Consider the following 18,004-nt stretch of genomic DNA (forward strand, 5'->3'; position numbering starts at 1 on the left):
ATTTAGCCCCGCCCCCCCCAGGCTCTAAAGTGACTCGGGACTAAGTGGTGTCTAAGACTCTCAGCTAGACTACTGTAGATGGAATTCTAAACGGTCTTATTAAATAGGAAACACAGAGCCAAATGCAGAGTTAAAAGCCCAGAGATCAAGCCGGGCGGTGGTGGCGCACGCCTTTAATCCCAGCACTTGGGAGGCAGAGCCAGGCGGATCTCTGTGAGTTCCAGGAAAGGCGCAAAGCTACACAGAGAAACCCTGTCTCAAAAACAACAACAACAACAAAAAAAAAGCCCAGAGATCAACGCAGTAGCCAAGAGCTAAGACCACCTTATCTTTCCACTCGCTGCTGTCCTTCCCCTGAGGGAGAACCCTTCTTCCTGTGTCCTGTCTTTTCATTGCCTTTCTGTTCTGCCTTCTCATTGCCTCTAAACCCAACCATGTGATTTCCTTGTCACTGCCTGTCTATACAGACCTCCAGGTCTCTCTGGTTGGTACTGGGATTAAAAGTTCAGGTCACCTTGCTTTGGATGTGTCCTTGACCACAGAGACTCAGCCTGCCATGTGATCGGATTAAGGGCGTGTGCTACCACCACCTGATTCCCGCTTATGGCTCACTGTGACTTCTGATCTCCAGGCAACTTTATTAACATGCAAATAAAATCACATTTCAGCACAAATAAAATATCACCATAGACTATTCCATGGTTCTCAACACTGTAGAGCGGGGGTCAGGAGCAGAGCAGCCAGCAGTTCAAGCCCTCCTTCCTGAATAGTTTTGTGCAGCTTTTCTGATACAGCAGTTGTTGAGTCTGTCTGTATTCATTACTCCATGAGGCAAACTTCCAGTCTCTGAAATAGGTATAGCCTCTCTTGTGTGTCCACTCATTACCAAATTGTGAAAACCCCCATAGTTCTTTCTTCTCTCCATCTGGCCAACCTGAGGTACCCAGAGCTCTGCGAGGGTGTCCCCCAGCCTCTAAATTACTCTTCTCATCACCCCTTTACTATATGGATGCTGTCTTCAGTGCCAGCACCTGAGTTAGTCCAGACAAGCTAAGAGTCAGTTGTAATCATTCCCACCAAGACCTGAATGGCTAGATTTAACATGTCACCACTGTCTGGGATAGTCTGCTTTTTCCAAAGGATCTTGCTAGTCTATCAAATCAAATAACCAGTGGTACAGATTCTATGGCCTTGAGTTCTTACTAGTGAGGGAGAAAATTAATTTTTGAGCTGAGGGTTTTTCCTGCTTGAGTGGGAAGGGCAGGGTGATAAAGAGAAAGGAAATGGAGATAGAGACAGGGAGGTGATGACAGATGGGTGGGTGGGTAAATGGAATGACAACGTGGCAAAAGGCCCAGGGTCTGGGCCCAGACAGCCTGGAGTGTATCTCAGCTAAATCCTTCACTGTCTAACTTTGGGGAAATTTCTCAGCCTCACTTTTTCACCAGTGAAAAATGGAGATCCAAGCAGAGACTACTTCACTGGGTAGCTGTGGCAGGCAATGAGCTTCCACGTGAGGAGAGGTGTGGAGGGAAGGCTTCACCCCGTGGCTGTGTGGTGGGGACCCCTCAGAAAGCCACCCCATGTCTGGCTGTGAGGCGGCCTGTGACGGGATTTTGATTATTTCCTTCACCCAGGTTGGACTGAACCTAAGGTTCCCGGAACGTCACCCCTTCACGTTTTCATCCCAACTTGCATCGTTGCTTTAATCTTCACAGCCGCAGTGATAGCCCTGAGAAAGAAGCTCTGTGGAAAGCTGTGTCCTAGAAATAGGTGAGTGACCCACAAACAGTATGAGCTTGGGAGCCGAGGTGTGAGTCGAGGTGTGAGCCTCTGCTTGACTCACGGCAACCTGTCGTCTGCCAGTCTCCACTGCAACACTTCAAGCCTAGGAGGACTTTGAGACTGCCCTGGGGACTTTTTATCTACTCCAAGAAGAAAATTCAGGGAGCTAAACCCACACAGAGATTTCTTTTTTTTTAAAGAGGATTTCGTTTCTGGACTGAAAGAGGTCGCCTTGTGCTCAGAGCCTCCAGAGTGCTGTCTGGGTAACACAGGTGGCGTTTGCTGGTGAGAGGTTGCCAGGAGCCTCTCTGAGGATTCTGTTAGCTTCTCGTTCTGGGCATGAGTTGGGTTAAACCTCCCTGGTCTCCTAGGAATCCACCCCTTCTGTCTGGGTAAGGAATGGAGAGAGGCTTGGGAGCCTTCTCAGTTTGAGGAAGTCTTTGTGAGCATCAGCTTAGCCTGGGCCTTCTCATCATTTGCTCCTATTCTGATGGACCCGCTGGGGCTGGGGTATGCCTGCAGCTTCACGTCCTAAATAGAGCTGTTCTTGTGTCTGTCTGTTCCTCACTTCCTGGAAAAAAGCCAGTCTACAAAATCCCCAGAATGTATGTAGGCCTATCTGGTGCTTTCCTCAGCGGCACCTAGGCAGTACCCAGTGAACTTCTTTCCACATCTACACTGGCTTTGTCTGTCAAAAAGGAAATGGTGTCTTTGACTAATGCATTTGGAGTGGGCAGCACCAGCAAGGCGGGGCGGTGGGGCAGGGGAGGTTTTGGAGGCTGTCATCCTACGCTGATGGGGACCTCATCTGCGTCCTCACCTGTTGAAGTCCCATGTGTTTTGTCCATTGTCCTTTGTCTGCATTCTCCGGGCTGACCATGAAACCTCTAACTGGAATTCAAGGAACTGTTGTCAAGAGAAAATAAGATCTCAGCATTCAGGGGGAGGTGGGGATGGAGGATGGAGCTGTCAAGGGCAACCTGGGCCACTCAGTGAAGCCTAGCCTCAGGAGAGAAACTGTAAGGAGGAGGAGGGAGAAAGGGAGAGGGAAGACCAGTAAAGGGGGGTGGAGGAAAAGAAAGTGAAGGGAGGGAGGGAGGGAGGGAGAAAGGAGAGAGCGTAAAGGACACAGGAGAGAAGTGAGAGGAAGAGACAGAGAGGCAGGCGGGAGTTTTTCGTTTTTAAGCACACAGGAAGGGAGTGGAAGCGCAAAGAAAGAGGAAACACTGAGTTTGTTCAGCAGGACTTTGGTTTTCACATGAAGTCCTGTCTGTCAACCCGTGATCTCCGACTGCTGTGGCAAGCGAAGCTCGCTCAAGTCGTACGTCCTGCCCTTCACACTGATCTTACAAGCTGAGTTCCTGGCCTGGGGCCTGAGAACCCCTAGTCACTTCGAAAGGACAGCTTAACCCTTCACAATAGTCAAGTTATGGAATCAGCCCAGTTATCCATCAGTGGATGAATGGTTAAAGAAACTGTGATGTGTGTTCACAATAGAGTACTAGTCAACCATAAAGGAAAATAAAATGATGTCATTTTCAGGGGGGTGGTGAATGAAACTAGAGGTCATCATTTTAAACCCAACTCAGACAGTGCAGGCAGGTATTATATTTCTTTTCATATACAGATTCTAGGTTAAAAAATAATACATGGCCAGGGTACCTGCACAAGGGGAGAGGAGGTACAGGTCGAGTGAAAGGGAATGGATATGGTTGAAGTGCATTGTATACGTGTGTGAAAAGCCATTATGATTAGGCTGGAGAGATGAGCTGCCTCACAGAGGACCTGAGTTCCATCCCCAGCACCCACATCAGGGAGCTCACAATCCCTGTAACTCCAGCTCTAGGGAATCTTATGCCCTCTTCTAGCCTCCCAGGGAGCTAAGTCAGTTTACCAGAGTGCCTGATTTGAGGGTCTAGTGTGTAAGGGATTGACTGTGACAACTGTGGATAAGACAGGAAGTCCCACCTACCACTTCAGCCATGTATGTCTTGCATTGGGACCAGTGGCAAGTGGCATGTGAGGAGGCCTTAACTGTCATCCATTACCACTGTGGTGTATAGTTCTCTAGTCCTGCCTGGGAGAATCTCCGTTTCCTCCAGGTATCTACAGCCACTGTGCAAAGGTCTCCTTGCCAGAGCAGATCCCCATGAAGACCACATGAAACTGTCATGGCTGAAGAGGTAGGAGGGGCTTCCCGACTTGGCAGCAGCTGCATCATTAGCCCCTTCCACACTAGACCCTCATGAGGAACCTGACTCGGGAGCCTTAACTTGTCCCTCTTCAGTTCTTTTGGGGGCCATTGTTGTCCTGAGACTGAAGTAAAGATAGAGAAGTCTCTGAACCTTTCCTTCCAGAAGTCTCCTTGGCCCTTATACAGATTCACCCACCTGAGTATCACAACTCACGGTGCCTACTGGAGGACAGCCAGTCCTGGTCCGTAAAATGTCTTATTAACCAGTCCTTGCAAAGGGCCATTCACTAGTTCAAGGATCCAGAGCGACACGATGCATTCCAGAGAAGACGTTGGCAAATTCCCCGGCAAAAATATCAAGTTCTGTTATAGCTAGGCCTAAGTTTCATATGAATGTGAAAACTGTGTTTCTCTCATCAATAGATATATTTGCAATATCTAAAAACATTATCTGGTATGTGTAAGACGATGCTTAATAAAATTGTAAGTTTTTTCTATTTTTTATTCTATTTGTATACATACATGCATATGTATGTATGTATGTATGCATGTATGTATGTATAATGAATTGTAGACATCTCATCCCCCATTCCTCACTCTTATTCCTCTCCCTTTCCTGCGGACATTCCTCCCAACAAGCCCCTCCTCTGCTTTCTTCTTCTGTGCGTGACTCACTGATTCTAACTGGAGTTGCTTGCAGGAGCATGGGAGGAAGTTATTTAAAGAAGTCAACATATCAGTGGCCACAGCACTGAAGAAAATGACACCAATCATTAACCGCCAATAGCCCCTCAGAAGGGGGTGGGCACTGTGGCCTCCTCTCTTATCCATGATGAAATGTTGACAGGACCAGTCTTGTGCAGGTCTTGAGTGAATAGCCATGCTATGCTGGGTTCCTGAGTGCATCTTTTTGTTGCGCATCTTCCCACCCTCTGTCCCTTACATTCCTTCTTTATCCCTCTTCCATAATGTCCCCTGAGCCTTGGGGGGGGGTGATATAGATAGCCCATTTAAGCAGAATGTCCCACCATTGCTTACTCTTGGACTTTGGCCAGTTATGGGTCTCTGCAGTGCTCACTATAATCGTAGACATTGAGTCTACTATCTGCTCGGACTGATATAACAGCCATCTGTGGCCATTTGAGTTAAGGACTTGGTAGCCATATTTAAAGCATTTACACATGGTAGCTAGAGGCTGCAATAGCGGACACTGTAGATACCCAACATTACCATCACTGCAGGGACTCCTATTGCATGGTACTGTGAGAAATCCCTTTTAAGTGCCTTTTCTCTTAATTACAAGTTTTGCCTAAGGCAGGGAATGGCACCTTTATTTGTCCCAAGCAGGAACTGAGATTCTGAAAAGCCATGTGAAAAAAAGAAAAGAAAAGAAAAGAAAAGAAAAGAAGAGAAAAGAAAAGCCATGTGATCTCCCAAAGTCACACAACATAGACTCGAATGCCGATCCATAGGTCTGTCAGACTCTAAAACTTGTGACCTTTTCATGACACACCAGTTTAAAAAAAAACTAGCAATCTGGATAGTATTATCCATAGGAGGGAAGAACAAGTCTTAATTTAAAGAATTGAGTGGACTGTCATTCATATGTTGGGCTAGTCACAAAGCCAAACCAGAATCCCATAGCAGTTAGCTGCCACAGAGTCTAGATTTATAGAATTTATTAACTATGGGTGACTAAATGAATGAGGATTTCAAAAAACTTGGCAAATGGTGTCTGAACATGCAATGACCAATAACCAATTCAAAGTGAAATGTATAGTGAATCTGGTGTTTGTCGGTGCTTACCCATGCATGCTACATCACATCGCTTTGTTACCACGTGGTTCTGAACATGCAGCACAATCACTTTGCATGGTGCATGCTGTCACACAATGCAACACCAAGGAATGCTGCAGAAACCATGATCTGCTTCGAGACTGTTGTGTGTTATGATTTGCAGTGTTTTATTAAACATACAAAGCTTTATTACCTTACTGAAATATAATGCTTTAATTACAAAAAAAAAATACTTTGTTTCTTTTTTCAAGAAAGGGTCTCACTATAAAGCTCCAGCTGTCCTGGAACTCACTCTGTAGACCTGGCTAGCCTGGATCTCACTGAGATCTGCCTGTCTCTGCTTCCCAAGTGCTGGAATTAGAGGTGTGTGCCACTACATGTCACACAAAACACTTTTAATATTTTCCTACCATCATTCCTCAGCATATATCAAACTCATATAACTTTTTATTTAGTTGCGTTAGAAAGTAGAAAAGTCAGGAACAAGTCTTCAGATCTTGAGAACTGTGTTTCCCAAACTCTGGGCAAGAACCAGGTTTTGTGTGTATGTCATGTGTGTGTGTTCACTTTTCAAAGTGTTGTTGGTACCTTCATAATCTACACTGTAAATGAATTCTTAAAAACTGCAATGGAAAGCCAAGTCTGTAATCCCAGGCTCAGGAGGCTGAAGCAGGAGAATTTCTAGTTTGAGACTAGCTAGGGCTACATAGTTTGAGGTCTGTATGTAATGAAAAAACACAAGAACATAGTAGTCCCAACTTTTATTCATATTTTATTTTATCCATGTATACATGCAGGTGTGTGTGTGTGTGTGTGTGTGCATGCATGCACACACATGCGCGCGCACATACATGTGCAGGTGTGTGAGTACATACATGTTCATACATGACAAGGGCACATGTCTATGCCTGTATGTAGAATACTGATATCAACCTCGGGTGCCATATACCTTGTTTTCTCCACACAAAGTGTCCCCCTGGGATTTGAGGCTGGCCACTGAGCCCCAGGGATGCATTTGTCTCCCAAGCATGTGCTACCACACTCAGCTTTTCACACGGATGCTGGGGATCAAGCTCAGGTCCTCATAATTGTGCAGCAACTGTTTACGAAGTTATCTTCCCATTTTTATTAGATACTACAAATATAACACATTTCAATAACAGAAAATAAAACAAAATAACAAAGTAATTTTTATAAAAGTCTCTAAGTTTTAGACTCAACTACTAATCCTTGTCTGATCATGAACTGGTAACTAGCATTTGTCCAGCCAACACCAGCCCAAGGAGTAGATTTCCAATGGTCCTGAAGGATCGAGTCAGAACTTCATAACGATCTTAACCAAAAACCAAAGACTGTGGTTTCTGGCCTAAGGCCCATGGAGAACAGTAACATTGTTCCTGCAGAGAGGCTGCCCCTGAAAATGGCCACATTCCGGAACAGCTCCTCTGAGTTAACCACTGGGCTCCTTAAAAACAAATCTTCTTGAACACATTAACACATCGGTTTTGTTACAGGATTGACCCTTGGAGCCCAGGCCAAGGTCAGGATGCTCAGGATAGAGTTAGCAAAGGTCTGATTAGCAAAGAAGCAACAGAGGCAGTCAGGACAGTTCAGCCAGCTGAGTGTCAAGGGAAAGAAATCTGATGGGAAAGAACAAGTGCAACTAGAGGTTAAGGAAGAAATGAAACTAGAAAAACTTGATGTTAGCCAACTCGTTGTGCAAACTTGTGCTTTTGTTCTCGAAGCAACTCTGACATCAGGTTTTTACACCTTAGTGTAAATTAAGCAACCAAGCCTTGTGTTCTACTCCAGGACGGGCAGGTATGAAGTGTCAGTCCAAAAGGTTGTTCAAAAAAGCCAATGGAAATCCACTATTTTACAAGCTATGTATAGTTTTCATCTAATCTATGCATTCATATGATCTACAAATTTATATTAAGGAGTTTAGTTAGAGTTACTTTACATAGGGGATAATGATAACATCCCTCCCAGAAGTCATAGGCTGCCAAACAGTGGAAGATGTGGGATGGCTTCCCCTCCAGTTGTTGCTCAGAGGTATCCAGGAGACTCCCAAAACAATACAAGCTTACGGAAGATGTGGAACACAGAAATATTAAGTCAGTACCTGTGGAGGCTTCTTCCCTGCTGGCCAGCTTTCATAGTGCCACAGATGCAATGCAAGCTGCAGGTGGGGTGAGCCATCAACATCTTACCCAGCTGAGAATCCTGTGAGCTGCAATAATGACTGGCATGGCAAGATACACCCAAGGGTGCATTAGTGGCAATAATAACCAGCCGCATTCTGATTGAACTTAAGGTCCACTCCACAGGAGTAACTGCATGGCTGCTACTGTATCTGTGGCCAGGAACCTATGACTGGAGAGCGTGTAGGTTCCGAGGGTGAGCCTTCAACAGTGATTTTGCTAAAAGGACAATAGTATCAATCTGCTCTCTAAATTTGTATCTCTATATTTTTAGATTAGTGCAGCTCCCAGACCTCATCAGGAAGATTCTTTATGCAGTGGACTGAGGTTAGCACAGACACTCACAATTGCACGAAGTTCAAAGAATACTTGTCCGTGGAGAGTTAGCTACCAAGAGGACATCTATATCACACCCCCACCCCTCTAAGCTTATGGATTGTCATAGTTAAGGTTTCTATTGTTGCAACAAAACACCATGACCAAAGAGCAAGCTGGCGAAGAAAGGGTTTATTCTGCTTACACTTTCCTATTCCTGTTCATCATGGAAGGAAGTCAGGACAGTGGTTTTGTGTGTCAACTTGACACAAGCTAGAGTCATCGGGGAAGGAGCTTCAGCTAAGAAAATGACTCAATGAGATTCAGCTGGAAGGCATTTTCTCATTTAGTCATCAATAAGGGAGAGCCCAGCCCATGGTGGGTGGTGCCATCCCTAGGCTGTTGGTCCTGGGTTCTATAAGAAGGTGGACTGAGCAAGCCATGGGAAGCAAGCCAGTAAGCAGCTCCCCCTCCCCCATAGCTTCTGCACCAGCTCCTGTCTCAGGATCCTTCCCTGTTTGAGTTCCTGTCCTGACTTCCTTCAGTGATGAACAGCAATGCTGAAGTAACCAAATAAACCCGTTTTCTCTCAAACCAGCTTTTTGGTCATGGTGTTTCATTGCAACAATAAAACCCTAATACATTAGATAGGAACCCAAACAGGGCAGGAACCTGGAGGCAGGAGCTGATGCAGAGACCGTGGAGGAGTGCTGCTCACTCACCTGTTCCCTATGGCTTGCTCAGCCTGCATTTTCATAGAACCCAGAACCACCAGCCCAGGGATGGCACCACCCACAATGGGCTGAGACCTCCCCCATTGATCACTAATTAAGAAAATGCCTTACAGCTGGTTCTTATGGAGGCATCTTTCCAATTAAGAGCCCCTCCTTCTGGATAACTCCAGTTTGTATGTCAGGTTGACATAAAACCAGCCAATGAAGAGACCATCAGGGAGGGAGAAACAGATTGTAAGAGCCAGGGTTTGGGAAGGACAGGCACAGTGTCTTCTGGACATCGATGGGACCGCTGTGCTCATGAATTCACAACTCCTATGGCTACCTGCACAAGGCCCACACTAGATGGAGCATTCACAACATTCTTACATGGAGCCAGGAGGAGCTCAAGAGCCCCCACACCTATCTGAGAAGTTATTGACAGTTGATGTGTTCTGGGGAAGGGAAAATCGGTTTTCTTTAAGTGTGTGGTCCCTGGTAAGTTGACCATGCTCTGATGGATGGTGATATTGGGGCAGTATGGGGAGATGAGTATGGCCAAAATCCATTCTATGCACTTACAAAACTCAAAGAATTAATAAAACATATTTTTAAGTGACTGGGAGGAGTAATACTGAAGCTAGACATTTCTGGGATTCTTGTTTTGCAGACAGCGAATTCCACCACCACAGTACAAAAGAACTATGAGTCAACACGGTTTTGCTTTTCTTTCTCAGCTTCTTCCCTATCTCAGCTTGAACTGATAAATTCAATTATCCCCCAGTATCCATGAGAATTGGTTCTAGCCTCGCTTAAATTAGTGAATCTTCATGTCCCTTTGGTAAAATGGCTCAATATTTGCAGATAACCTATCTACACCTGCACAGAGGCTTGAAATCATTTTGATTACTTAAAATACCTATTACAGTGCAAATGCCTTGTAAATATTAGTTACATTGTGTTGTTTACTGAACAATGACAAAAACAAGCGTGTATTAGTTACTTTTCTCAATGCAGTAACCAAAAGCCAGACAAGAAACAATTTCAGGGAGAGGTCTAGTTTGGATCATGGTTTGAGGGGCTACAGTCCATCATGGAGGGGTAAGGCATGGTAGCAAGCACCTCCATGACAGTGGGAGCATGTGTGTCAACTGCTGGCTCATATCTCAGTTCCACAGGAAGTATCCATGGAACAGGAAGTAGGAACAAGCTATTAACCTCAAGGCCAAACCCCAGTAACCTACTTCCTCCAGCTAAATCCCGCCTCATTAAGGGTCCATGTATTCAAATACAGCAGCCTGTGAAGGATATTTCTCCTTCAAATGGTAACAAATAGTCTGTACAAATGTCTTTTAAATGTCTGCTCTAAACAATTGCCCGCTAAGCCTACCTGAAGCCAAATTTTCTACTCATTGAGAAAGTAATAGTAAAGGAATTATGAGGAAGGTGACTCTGGAGCCGTGGTTAAGTGCTCCAGCTTCGTACCTTCCAGGGCTGGCACTGTTTTGTTTGTTTCCCTGACCTCTGGAGGCCTCTCTAATGCAGAAGTCAGGTGTTGTGGCTATCCACCCAGCTCTGGGATGGACCATGGGTGGAGGAAATTCAGGTTCTAGGTAGGTTCTAGGCAGGTCCTAGGGAGTCTAACAACTTCCTCAGGACCCCTCAACCTGGCCTGAATGGACACAATTGTTTCCATCCATGACCTGAAAATATGAGGGCAGCTTAAAGCATCTAATTTTGAGTCTTCCAACATAGAAGGCTCTGGAAAACCCAGTCTTACTTTCCTAACAGATATTTCTATTTCCCGTATTATAAAATATATTTTTTTGTTATTTCATATTTTAAAGCCCTCAGTTTAAGTGTTCTGTCCTGCATCATTTTAGCATGTCATACCACCAAGATAAACTAACCAAGCAAAAGTCCCAGCTCCCATCCTCTGTATAGACGCTTTCCCTGAAATGCATTTTGAGCAGTGCACTGTGTGGCTGTGCCTGGGTGGGTACACACATGCTCTCCCACTCCACTGCTCGGCAGCCCTGTCTCTGGGTCTGTTGGAATCTTTGGGTGGATTGCAAAGGGAAAATAGTTGCCAGGGGACTCAGTGGTGCCATTCTCTGTCACCTCTGTGGGTGGATGTGAGATGGAACAATGTGGTGTTGGTGGCTTAAAGTGTGGCTTTAATGGTGCACTCTTGATTCTATGCCTTGTCTTAGTCGGGATTACCATTGCTGTGACCAAACACCAAGACCAAAAAGCAAGCTGGGGAGAAAAGGGTTTATTCTGCTTACACTACCATATCACAGTTCATCATCAAAGGACGTCAGGACAGGGACTCAAACAGGGCAGGAACCTGGAGGCAGGAGCCGATGACATGGAGGACAAGAAGAGGACATGGAGATGTGCTGTTCACTGGCCTGCCCCCTATGGCTTGCTCAGTCTGCTTTCTTATAGAACCCAGGACCACCAGCCCAGGGATGGAACTACCCACAATGGGCTGGGCCCACCCTCATCAATAACTAAGAAAATGCCCTACCGCTGGATCCTATGGAAGCATTTTCCCAATTAAGATTCCTTCCTTCCAGATAACTGTAGTTTGTGTGTCTCATTGACGTAAGACCAGCTAGCACACACCTGGATCTTAAGAATGGCTTTTGCTCAGAGAATAATCATTATAAAGCTGTATGCTTTACTTGTAAAATATTAATTTTTTTTAAATTTTAAAAATTAAAAAGCAGGAAAAGAAAAATTACCCACAAACATTTAATGTTTTGTTTTGTTATTTTCAAACATTGTCAACCTATAGTTGGTCGACCCACTGGGTGTGGAACATGGAGATACAGAGGGGCAACTGTATCCATGGTTGTGCTAATTAATTCATGAAAGTTGAATAGGATCAGTGTACGCAGAAGCAGAAGCGTCCTAATTGGTAACATTTCTACTAAGCTTGTTCTTGCGATTTGTGTCTTGCTCCCTGTCTTTGTTGGAGAGCAAAGATGGCATCCATTTCAGGCTGGAAGCAATCAGGCCATTGTTTGCTCTGTCTGTATCCCTAAATTCTCCTCGCTGATACTGCATGGGAGGTCTGTACTTGTAATGTTAGAAATGCAGTCAACATTTACTAGTGAGACAATTACTCAGCTGTGGTACAATTGGCTGAGGGTTTTGCAACCAACCGTGATTAAGAAATAGGTTTGTGGGCCTGAGTTGGGAGCAGTCCAGGGCTAACGAAGCCTCTTGATGAGGGTGACAGGCTCACAGCTGGAATTGGTAAAAGAGAAGGGATGCACTGTGGGCCTCAGAAGGGAGGGTGCTATGCTCCTACAGCCTGGTTGAATGGAAGATGTGGGGCTTGGGAAGCAGGGCTTCTGGGATCAGATAGGCTTGGGTCATGTGAGACAATGGGAATGTCTAGTTTGCTTGGTAAAAAGCCACTTCTTTTGTGGTCTAGCAATGATGTGGTGTGGCACTTGAGTTGACCAAAATGATACAGGAGAATCAGACTTTGAAATACCTTTGTGTCGGGAACTCAGAATATTTAAGCTGCTCCTTTTAGAATTCTGCTGTGGAGAGCACCCCAATTCCAAAGCCACCCGCTGTGAAAACAAGCCCAGAAAGCCTCCAGCTCAACCATAAGAGATGTCAATCATCAGTACAAATGTGATGAAAAAGAGTTAAGGTGGGCCCTCAGCCCTTTCCCCACGCCTACCAACAACTGGTCTGAAAGTCATTACTGTCGGCCCACACCCTGGACACAGAGCCAAGGATGAATATGGCAGCCCTTCCTTCGGTCACCAATGCTTCCTATAAATGATGAATTACAATAGATCCTGGTACAGAGCCAATGATGAATATGGCAGCCCTTCCTTCGGTCACCAGTGCTTCCTATAAATGATGAATTTTGATAGATCCTGGTACAAGGAGTACAGAGCAGGTAAAAAGCTGCCTAAATACTGGCACTAGTTTTTAACTTTTAGAGTCTTCTCGTCTTTCCAGATGCCTAACTTACTACAGTTTCTTTTTCCATAAAAAGGGATTAGCAGGCAATGAAGATATAAAGAAACTATCTTTTTACCCACTGGATAGTCTCAAATGTTCTTACACAGCCATAAGAGGAAAGACGCAGCATGGGGCCGGTCCACACTGAGTTCTTCTGATCACACTGAGCTAAGTCAGCAATTAGATTTGCTTGACTCAACAGTTTCCCATCAGGCCTGGCAAGCCTGATTAAAATATCTATTTCTTCAGAAAGGAAAATCCCAATTCCCATAAATGATATCCTTGACCCAGAGGCACCTGCTTGTGTAAGGCTTTCTGTAAGTGACTCCTTCTACTGCTCAGGACGGAAGACATGGGATAGGCCTGAGAGCAGAGGTGAGAAACTCCGATTTCCAGCCAGCAGGAGGGACTGGGGATGGTGGCCAATTGGAGAACGCAACCTGCTAGGTCAGCTCTCGCCTGTCACTGCCAAGACGATGGAAATGTAGGTGCTTATGTAATGTCTGCTAGTTATTAAATGCTAAATGAAAAGATTTTCAAATAACAAGTTAGCCAAATCAGACACACGCCCAGAGGATCCATCTGCAGCTTCTGGGCTAGAGGTGAAATGCCAACAGCTAGCCCTAAGGTGCGGGTCACTGGGGAAGAAACAAGCATCTGGGAACTCAAAGGACATGTAAAGACTTGTTCAGTCTTCTGACCGCCTCACCCTCTTGCGTGCCCACATGTACGGCAGTGTTAGAGCATCTTTGTTGAGCCAACAGCATCATGAGTATTTTGTAACAAATATTTATCCATGTAACCAGAAAACTCTCAGTCCTTCTTATCTGACATGTAAAATGAAGTGACTAGAAAAGAAGTGTCATAACCAGGAAAACTGGTCCCTGTTATTGGGGACGAGGGTCTCTCCAGGGAAACAAAGGCTGTGGGGTCGGGGAGGGGAGAGTGACAGAGGGAAAGACAAGTAGATTCATTTTAAAGGATTGGCGGCCATGATCATGGGCACAGTGAGACTGAGCTTTGTGAAGTAGACCATCAGACTGGAAACTGAGGCAGACTTTCCACATTAAACAATCTCTAGGCAGAGTTTTTTTTTTCCCCCGTCTCTGGGAACTGGGTTTGTTCTCAAGTCCTCACTTGATTAGAAGGCACTTACACTTTGGAATATAATCTACTTAAAATCTACCTGATACTACATGTTAACTGCATCTCTAAAGCTCATGGCAACCTCTAGACTATCATTTGATAAGATAATGGGTGCCGTAGCCTATCCAAGTAGATAGAACAAATTGACCAAGAGAGGAGGGAGCAGTCTTGGCCATCCACTTGGCCAAGTGCATGGAGTAAGTCGGCTTGTTGGAACTGCCAGAGCCTTTGAAAACAGAAGTAAAGGGCCTGGGGATGGCTCAGTGGTTAAGAGGGCTTGCTATTCTTACAAAGGACCCAGCATCTATGTTGAGCAACTCACAACTGCCTGTAACTCCAGCTCCAGGGCATCTGACACCCTATGAAATGTTTCATCATAGTGTAGCTATCTGTGGTCCACAGAACGGAGGGGGAGGCTCTTGCAATAGTTCTGGGAAGAGTATACTGGGGCAGTCAGTGGTAGAGTGTGGCATGAACGGCTTTGAGCCACGCTGGTTCAGATACATGGATTCTCCCTCCAGGCTATTTTGAGAGGTTACAGAGGTTCTAATCAGTGATTTCTTTATTTTCCTGTTTGTGGTCTCTTCTCCCCAGATCTGGACCTGTGGTCTTGGGAGTTAGGATGATCTAATGGGACATCCTCAAGAGGCTCTGGACTCTGCATGAGGACCCCTTGGCCTGCAGAACCTGCTATTTGCACTTTTCAAATGCTTTGGATGATGACCGAGCACTCCCATCAGGAGCCTGCAAGACTGACAGCCGCCTCGGTCTCACGACTCCATCTGAACAAGTATAACTGCACTTTAGAAACTCATCCCAGGGGTCCTGGACCCCAGTAAGGGCCTGAGAACAAAAAGAATTGTTTTCCCCTGGGTTTCCACAGGGAGATGTGGAAATTCCCCATTTAGTAAAACAGATTGTCATAGAGTTATTTATATCCATCATTTCCTCTGGTGGTTGGAAGCTTCAGACAGGTTTCGGATAAACACAGTCATAACTGTTGGGTTTCACAGCCTCCTAGTATCCTGGCAGCCTCTGAAGTTCTAATTGACAGGAAGCAGACAAGCACACATGAAGTACACAAACTTGGGATAAGGCATTTGTTTTGACCTTGCTTTTTTAAGGGCTGAGTCACGAGGCATTTGCTGTAACCTGTATTGGTGTTCTCTTGTTCAACTACATCTTTCCCTTAACACAAAGCGTTGTAGGGTTTTGCTGCTGCTGCTGCTGTTATTGTTGTTTTTCAGTGGCATTACCTTAAGAAAAAAGTCATGCCAGTGTGTTGTGCCTTCGGAGATTTCAGATGAGGAGCCCCAAGTTAAGCCAACTTTCCTAGCCTTCTGTGTGATTTTACAGTGAACCTTCTAGCAGCTTCGTTTTGACAGCTGTAATGTGGTGCTGTCATTAGTTAGGGCATTTGATGAAGGGCATTCTGGAAGTTCTTTCAGGTCTCATTGTGCTCAGACGACAAAAAGGTGCTAAATGTGGTCTGTATGCTGGAACCATGAAACTCAGTGAATTTACTGACCTGCGAACTATCCAAATGTCACATTAGCTACTGTGACAGCTGTAGGTTAGCGGCCTGAAGCAAGCGCTTTACCTGGTGTTTAGACTGAGCAGAATTTGGAGTTAATGAGATGAAAGAGTGTTATATCATATTATATAATAATATATATAAGTATAGTATAAAATATTATACTATGTTTTGTCTCAGGACTTTTTACCTTCCTTTCATTCTGCATGTCCTACTTTCCTGCTTCCTCTGTGTCTGGCTGCCTGGATGCCTGGCCTCTGGTGTCCCCTCTCCTTTCTCCTCCTTTTTCTCCTTCTCTCACAAGCCTAGATTCCTCCTCCTCCTCCTCCTCCTCCTCCTCCTCCTCCTCCTCCTCCTCCTCCTCCTCATTCTCTCTGCCCACCAGCCCCGCCTACTCCTTTACTGCCTAGCTATTGGCTGTTCAACTTTTGGGGGCGTTGTTTTGTTTTTGTTTTTCGAGACAGGGTTTCTATGTGTAGTTTTGGTGCCTGTCCTGTATCTTGCTCTGCAGACCAGACTGGCCTCGAACTCACAGAGATCCTCCTGGCTCTGCCTCCCAAGTGCTGGGATTAAAGGCATGCACCACTGCCTCCCGGCTCTGTTCAACTTTTTATTAAACCAATCAGTTGCCTTAGGCAGGCCAGGTGAAACTGTGACACATCTTTACATAATTAAACAAATGCAACATAAATAAATGCAATACATCTTTCCATAGTTAAATATTCCACAACATAGACAAATGCAACACACCTTTCCATAGTTAAAGTAATATTCCACAACATAGACAAATGCAACACACCTTTCCATAGTTAAAGTAATATTCCATAAGGTGCATCTTACTCTTTCCTCATCTGCCTGCACAAAAGAGGGAATGCTTTTGAAGTACAAACATGTAACTGTTTATTGGGAACTTCTGAGGTGTCCTTTGCAGCAAGGTGGTCTCTCACTGCTTCCATGCCATGGCCTAAGATTCCTGTTGGGGAAGCAGACCCTCCCAGTACCAGAAAACATCGCAGACAGAAAAGTAGTTCTGGATATACAGACCTACTTATGCTAGACCCCACCTCTCAGGTGCATGATTGGCAGGCCGAATCCTGATTGCCAATCATGTTGAGTAGTTTGTTTGCTTTATTAGGAATCAGTGACATAATGGATTCTGACAAAATATTGCCATTCCATGGCCCTTGCTGGGGCTGTTTTCTAGGGTATCAAATAGAGAAAGGGCCATCTAGATCCAATATCTTCAAATCCTAAGAGCAGACTATAAGGTCCAGTGTGTTAACTGTTTTACACTGTGACCTCTCACATTAACCCCTAGCATTTACCAAATAGTTACTACATGCTTGATATTGTTAAGCCTTTTACACACACCATTGGAGTGACTCCTCTCCAAATCCTCTATTAATGACTTGACACCACAGACAAGGAGCCCAGAGCCCAGAGAGGTTAGACGATCTGGCCAGGGCTTCTACATTGTTTAGAAGGAAGTGAGCAAGGACATCAAACCCATATTTATTACAGCCTTTAATGTGCCCTGGCTTCCCTGGATGGGACTTCAAGGTGGACTTCTGCCACTTGCATATGCCCAGTGGTATTTTGACTGGTCAAGGACTAATTTCACACTCACTCTTCCTGGGGAGATTCAAGAGATGTGTAGGGGAAGTACAGGTTTGGGGCCCGAGATTCAAACTCTAGCTTAACTATGTAAGTCTTTAGATCCACCAGCTGACCTCCTTAAGCATTAACTCACCTATCTGAAAAATTCGTAGTAAAAGAACAATGCTTATTACTGTCCTGTATCAGGCACTATTATGTCCCATGTGCAATGAATACTTGATAAATATGTGTCAGTGTGAATTCCCCCAAAATATCAGCCACTGTCCCCGCAGCAAAGACAGCACAGCATTCAGGCATTATCAGCTGATTTATCAGCAGCACAGCATTCAAGCATTATCAGCTGATTTATCAGCAAGCACAGCATTCAGGCATTATCAAACGATTTATCAGCAGCAGATTTCTCCTAGTCCCATTCCTAAAGAAACTTCCAGCCTAAATATGTTGCACGGGCTTTCAGTCCCAGGAGCTCCTATGAAGGCCTCAACTTTAGCACAAAGTGCTCACTGGTCCCTGTGTGTCTTATATGGTCCCCTCTACCCACAGTGTCTCATTTCTGGAACCTCAAGCTTTCCTGGAAAAAGTCTGTCCATGATTTAATCATTAGCTGACCTTCTAATCTTCCTCCAACCATTGACATTTGACTTTCCCTAGAGCACAAATCTCTCTCTCTCTGTCTCTCTCTCTCTGTCTCTCTCTCTGTCTC

General features: G+C 45.1%; 1 protein-coding gene across 1 annotated transcript in view; it reads left to right on the top strand.

Moving 5' to 3' along the window:
• Positions 1 to 15,922, top strand: part of Pdcd1lg2 (programmed cell death 1 ligand 2) — a 56,449-nt gene extending 40,527 nt beyond the window's left edge. Inside the window, exons 5-6 of the mRNA XM_037205584.1 lie at positions 1,638 to 1,773; positions 14,745 to 15,922. Of these exons, the coding sequence (XP_037061479.1) occupies positions 1,638 to 1,773; positions 14,745 to 14,781 (173 nt within the window). The 3' untranslated portion in view covers positions 14,782 to 15,922. The remainder of the gene's footprint in view (positions 1 to 1,637; positions 1,774 to 14,744) is intronic.
• Positions 15,923 to 18,004: the final 2,082 nt, after the last annotated feature.

This window comes from Peromyscus leucopus, chromosome 1 (assembly GCF_004664715.2).
Source record: "Peromyscus leucopus breed LL Stock chromosome 1, UCI_PerLeu_2.1, whole genome shotgun sequence".
NCBI classification, from domain to species: Eukaryota; Metazoa; Chordata; class Mammalia; order Rodentia; family Cricetidae; genus Peromyscus; species Peromyscus leucopus.